Source organism: Girardinichthys multiradiatus, chromosome 1 (genome assembly GCF_021462225.1).
Source record: "Girardinichthys multiradiatus isolate DD_20200921_A chromosome 1, DD_fGirMul_XY1, whole genome shotgun sequence".
Lineage (NCBI taxonomy): Eukaryota > Metazoa > Chordata > Actinopteri > Cyprinodontiformes > Goodeidae > Girardinichthys > Girardinichthys multiradiatus.
The window spans coordinates 18851487-18857449 of NC_061794.1; the positions used below are offsets into that span (position 1 = coordinate 18851487).

The 5963-nt window shown below is 37.2% G+C and overlaps 1 protein-coding gene across 1 annotated transcript; it reads right to left on the minus strand.

Annotated features, from left to right (window-relative positions):
- Positions 1 to 764: 764 nt before the first annotated feature.
- On the minus strand, positions 765 to 5709 carry LOC124875393 (taste receptor type 1 member 1-like). Its single transcript, XM_047377531.1, has 6 exons — positions 5528 to 5709; positions 5094 to 5385; positions 4244 to 4969; positions 3304 to 3510; positions 2886 to 3006; positions 765 to 1687 (listed from the first exon to the last, which is right to left on the minus strand). Exons 1-6 carry the CDS (start codon positions 5707 to 5709, stop codon positions 765 to 767), a joined length of 2451 nt encoding a protein of 816 aa, XP_047233487.1.
- Between the last annotated feature and the right edge of the window lie 254 nt (positions 5710 to 5963).

Here is a 5963-nt window from a genome sequence, read left to right on the forward strand (position 1 = left end):
GTCTTCCTTTAATTTTGTGTTTTTTCTGCAACACTTTGTTCAACATTATTGTTGTTTTTAAAGTGCTCTGAAAGGGTTATGTTTTGTAGTATATATTTTTTGAAAAAACTTTGTTTAAACTTAAACATATACAATTGATACCAGTGAGAATAATGTCAGATTTTCTTTAGAGATTTGTTTTATTATGTTCATTGAATTCTGACATTATACATATCCCATTAATATGTGGTAGCATTACATTCAGGCAGTATGACTTGGGTAAAACATTTTGGCTTCTCTCAATAGTTTGCCGGAGGTTTGGCCCATTCTTTCTGACAGAACTGGTGTAACTGAGTCAGGCTTGTAGGTTGCCTTGTTCATACACACCTTTTCTATGGGACTGAGATCTGGTCTTTGTGATGGCCACTGTAAAACACTGGCTTTGTTGTCCTTAAACCACTTCGTAACTGGTTTGATGGTATTTATGTCATTGCTCATTTGGAAGACTAATTTGTTCCCAAGCTTTAACTTCTTGGCTGATGTCTTGAAATGCTGCTTCAATATTTCCAAATATTTTTTAATCTTAAGTGAAAAGTGTTCCTTTTCATATAAAACAACGCTAAAAGGGCTAATACTCACAATTGCATGCAATTTACTGCTAACTTAGACAAAAACACAGACATAAAAACCAAGGAAACCACTCAGACCCTTTTACATTGAACTGACACACTGCTAGAGACACACTGGAAACAGGAACCAAAGCGCATCACTTTCCTTTGTGGAAGCTACTGGGAAATTGTTTTGGTATAATTTTGAATGAGACCTTGAAAGTACTTCTGTGTGTTTTTATGGGATTGAAAAATCATGATGTAACATTTTGGGAGGAAATACCACAGCAGAAAGGAGTAAAGACTTAAAAGAACCGCCAAAGCATTGTGAGTATGGATGTACTTTCCACGGTAAAGGAGGTATTCCGTAGTAAACATTATCCAGGTGAGAATCAATAACAGCAGGCAGAAGGTTATCGCTTTGGCCTCATTGTAATTCTTTGGAAGGTCTTTTCCCATGTAGGAGAAAATGAAACTAAGACAACATAATAATGGTAGGAGAATAAAAGAACAAGATGCAAGATTTAAGTCACAGCTAAGAACAATTTGGTCCTGGTACCATGATGTTTCATTGTATGGTCTGGGAGGGTAAAAAGAAAAGCTAATAACAAGCAACAGGGCCTGAGCTGAGAATGTCCCAGTGATGAGCAGCCACTGAGCATGATATTTTATCCACCAGGTTTGGAGTTTGGGGAACTTTGCAGCTATTTTAAAAATACAAACAATCTGAAAAGATCGCACCACAAAACATGCCAGGCAAACTGTGTAGCACAAAATAAATGGGAAATACCTCATGACACAAGAAGTATTTGTGGGCTTACCAAAGTAAAAGAAAACACTGAGACTACACAAAGTGAGGCAGCCTAAGATAAGGAAGCACATCGGCCCTCCAGCAGATCTGACTACAGGAGTGTTGAAGTTGATTGCAAAGAGAACAGAAATAGCTAGAATGAGACCCACCAAGATCAAGGTTCCAACCATTACCAATATTGCTCCACTGTCAGTGAATGGTATGTACTCCACCAGCCGCAGTTTACATGATGTACTTCCTGCTTCAGACCACTCTGTCTCCTTACAGCTGATGCACTGAAACGCATCCTCTGTGTTACAGTGGAGACAAACAATCAGTATAGCTATACGATTTAAGATGAGTTAGACTCTCTTCTATTTTAAACAAGTTTGCTTATATGGAAAACCATTTAGTTATTTGCACCAGTGGTTAGCTTTTCAGTCACATATTTGACTGAGTGAAAACAGGTATTCTGGTAGGATCACAGGCAGTCATTCCACTTTGTAGAACTCAGCGTCCTCTTCTGAGGATCATTCTGTAATGTTCGATTTTTGCAATTTTATAATTGCTGGCACATGGCACAGCAGATACTAGCATGGCTGGTGTGATCTGATAGTGAGATTAGATAGTTAAACAAATTAATGAATGCCTTTTTATTGTCACTATACACTAGTACAATGAGATAAAAAGTAACTATTCTCACAGTGCAGACATATACATAAAATATAAGACAGAACAAGGCAAACCTATATAACAGAGCACATAAATTGAGTTCAAAGTATTAAATATACTGTACAGGTAGATAAAAGGGTTGGGTTCAGTAGTTAGACAATAAAGTCAGTACTTGCATGAATTCATAACATAGATGTTGTACACTGTATGAGGCAAAATGCATTTCTGAGGTATTTTCTAAAATTACAATGTATTGGTTTTAATAGCTTATTCTAATGAAAATGTTCCGTTTAAATTTTTTTGCCTACTATGACCTGTAAACTTTGGGTAGATAGAGGAAAGGTTCAAAATTCAATTAGTTGGTAATTAGTTATTGTTCATTTACGAACTATGGATATATATAGTGATATAAAAAAAGTTAAGCCCAAACTTAGTCATACCCCAGGGAAATATAAGTTTTATTATTCAATCAAGACATTTGTTTCTAATGGGACATCAGCGAGCCATCTCTCAAAATATATCAAAACAATGTAAAAACAATACCAAAAGCTTTATGCGAGATTCCACTGGTATTCCCATGTTTTATCTTTAGTGATGAACTCCAAGTCTCTGAGGTCAGAATGTTTCCTTTGCTTAACCCTAATCTGTAGCTCACCTCACAGATTCCTTAATAGATGCAAGTTAAGACTCTGGCTGGGTAGCTCCAAAATGTTTAAATTATGTCCAGTCAGAAGAAACATGTTGCAAGATCAATCTAAACCTAAATCTGCCAGGGGTATGAAGAATTCTGGGCCAAACTGTAGACATATAGAACTCTCAGATGTCCGATTATTTACCTGTGATGTTGGCATATGTTTCTTGTGGACACATTTCACACCTGAAGCAACATTTATGGATTCCAGTTTGTTTTTTTGCAAATCCTGTTGGACACTCTGGGGAGCATAATGCGATCGGCACCTGTACAAAGACAGTTCAATAGCAAAAAACAGAAGGCAAGTGGAGAATTAAGAATGTTCTGCAGTTTGGAATTATAAAGGGAAGGAAAGTGAAACCCTTTCTGATGGTAGGATGAGAGACTAGATTTTCCAGATTTGACGTTTACTAAATAAAAAAAAGAAATACATGCAACATTCGGCACAGGCACAAAACCAAAACATATTATCATCACACATACTGAACAATCATCACCCATATATAAATCCCAACCTCAATTTGCCTGTATCTCTGAGTGTATTACTATGAAAAGCAACTTACCTCTCCATCTGTATGCCACTGAACTTGGGTGTCGTTGATGTAAAATCCAGGAGCTGGGTTAAAATGGTAGAAGCCAACCTCCTGAGCATTGCCACTGTGGTTCCAGAAAACTATTGAAAGTTGTCCAAATTTGGGATCTCCATTCTCATCAAATTGAACACTCTGGTTCAACAATGTAAAATTGGACTTCCTGAGTTTGTCTAGCACCTAATATAAATTGTACAACATACAAAGGACTGTCATCAACATATGCTCATGGCAACCACTAAAAGTTGAAGTGTAAACTTAGACATTTACAGCAGGCCTCGGCAATAAAACAATAAAACATTCTTTAAACATTGCTTGGAGGATTATGGCACAACTGCTAACCTAGAAAACATCTTTGTCCACGTCCAATAAAGAAGTAGTCAAAACAAATCATGGTATCTCTGGAGAAGCTGTCGAGATCAACAGCTCAGATTGAAAAATCTGTTGATAGTACAAATATTAATTGTGGACTCGACAAATCTGACCTTCATGCAAAAGCATCCAGTTGAAAGTATTCCCATAAGGATGTAGAGGACACATTAAACGATAATAATAAAATAAGCAGCTGCTCTGGTCAGATAGGGAAATAAACTGATCTATCAGGCCTACATACAAAACACAGCGGTGGAAAAACTTTGTGTTGGGCTATTAAAAAAAATCACAATAAAATACATTTAGTTTTGTGGTTGTAATGTGACTCAATGTTAAAACTTTTAAGAGGTGTGAATCCTTTTGCACAGCACTATAACTATAGATTGACATCATGCAAAACATTTAAGAAGCCTAAGCTGTTAGATTTGCATTTAATTTTACTTTAAGCAAAGTATTTATGTACATTTAGGAAAGCCTCATTGTTAGACAGGGAATTAATCAACATATTTGAGCAAGCTTTAAAAGATTTATCTTTACTTACCATATATGGCTCCACTGAAATATTATCATTGCATCTGCCAGCTTCACATTCTAGGATGTTGTGTAAGGCACGAGCAACTGCATGTACAGCAGAATAAACCGGGAAAGAGAATGACGGATCTGCTGAAATAATGTTTCCAGCGGTCATATTTCTGCAGTTGCAAACCTGATTACACAACGTCTGCTGGTCAGTGTCTGCTTTGCGTCCCTGACCTCTAGTAAAGTAGATAAAATCATCGAAACCAGGAATTGTCACTATTGGCTGAGCCACCCCGAGCACGGTTCCAATACTTCTGATTCCCTCCATCTTTGGGAGCACTTTGTTTAAAGACCACTTGTCATCTGCTATCCACACTTTGTTGGTGACATTCAGCTGAATTGCAGTTTTAATGACAGCTTCAGCATAAAGTTTTGGAGCAAAAACAACAATAACATTTATTTTCTGTGCCTCTATCTGTTTGAAGATTTGTGAGTGATCTGTGTTTTCACTGAAGGCCTTGGTATAGGCCAGGCAGATGTTAATGGTTTTAATCCTCTTAATGAACAACTCCAGGCCATCGATGCCAAAGTCGTCATCACTGTTAAGAAAGGCAACCCAGCGCCAGTTGAAGTGCTGAAGAATCGTGACAATCGCATCTACAGTGTGTGTATTAGAGTGCACTGTTCGTAGAAAAGAGGGGTATTTGTACTTTTCAGAAAAAACTGAAGCAGAGCTTCCATAACTGACCTGTTGGGAATACATAAACATTAATTTTTATGTAAAATTACGACATAACGTGTTTATTACTAATGGAAAATAAATGCTAATAACTAAGTAAAAGACACGCAAAACACATCATTTGGATATTTACCATAGGAATGAGATCGATCATGAAAAACGGGGCTACAGTCCGGCCCTGAGTGCTTGTGAAAGGTCCGACCAGCGCTATAACTTTGGACCGAATGTTTGATGGTTGGGACTGGACGAAGCCATTGACTGACCTGAGTTTGAGGATTCCTGGGAAGCTAAGTGTGTCTGAGCAGTGATCAAACATCTCATAACCAAGGGTAACATTTGGCAGCAGGGTGGTGGAGTTATTTATTTCCTCAACCGCGAATCTCATCAACTGAAACCTCCGGTAATTTGGAAGAAGGAAAATTTCCCTATAGAAAAAAAGTACACAATGGAGATGCAATGGATTTTCTTTTTTTTATTACAGATATTGCTTTTAATATCATTGCTATTTTTTAAAAGAGTTAGACTTTCCATCAACAACTTGAATGAACATGAATTTATGCAACTCACCTGGAACAGTCAATTGCTTCAGGTCTGTTCCTATCAAGAGTTGAGCTGACAGAATGGATGTCAAAAAGTCCACCTAGTAAATAATCTCCTTCTAAATGAAACTCTGAGGGTCTTTGTGTGGATTTCGTGATGCCATGAAGGAAAAGTCCCACCACGCACACAACAGCAAGAAAATGTGTCATTCTCACAATTACTGTTTAGTCTGAAGTGAATTGTAAAGGGATTTATAAGACACTTGTGATGATGAAGCCTATTCATTTCCATGCTGGTGGTAATAAAATTCATACTGAGAAAGGGTTGTAGGAGAATTCACAAATTAGCATGCAAAAGCATAGAAACTGCTCCTGTATTTTCTCAGTACAACAGGGTTTAAAGGTTAATGCCTTTACGAAGAACAGATCTCCCTCTTTTACATGTTTCCTCTTTTAGCTTATAT

Bases quoted from the DNA above. Each gene is read 5' to 3' on its own strand.
- LOC124875393 (XM_047377531.1), bottom strand. From the start codon at position 5,709: ATGACACATTTTCTTGCTGTTGTGTGCGTGGTGGGACTTTTCCTTCAT. The intron at 5,386-5,527 runs GTGAGTTGCATA...TTTTTTCTATAG, and splicing joins GAAGCAATTGACTGTTCCAG to GGAAATTTTCCTTCTTCCAA. The intron at 4,970-5,093 runs GTAAATATCCAA...TATTCCCAACAG, and splicing joins TGATCGATCTCATTCCTATG to GTCAGTTATGGAAGCTCTGC.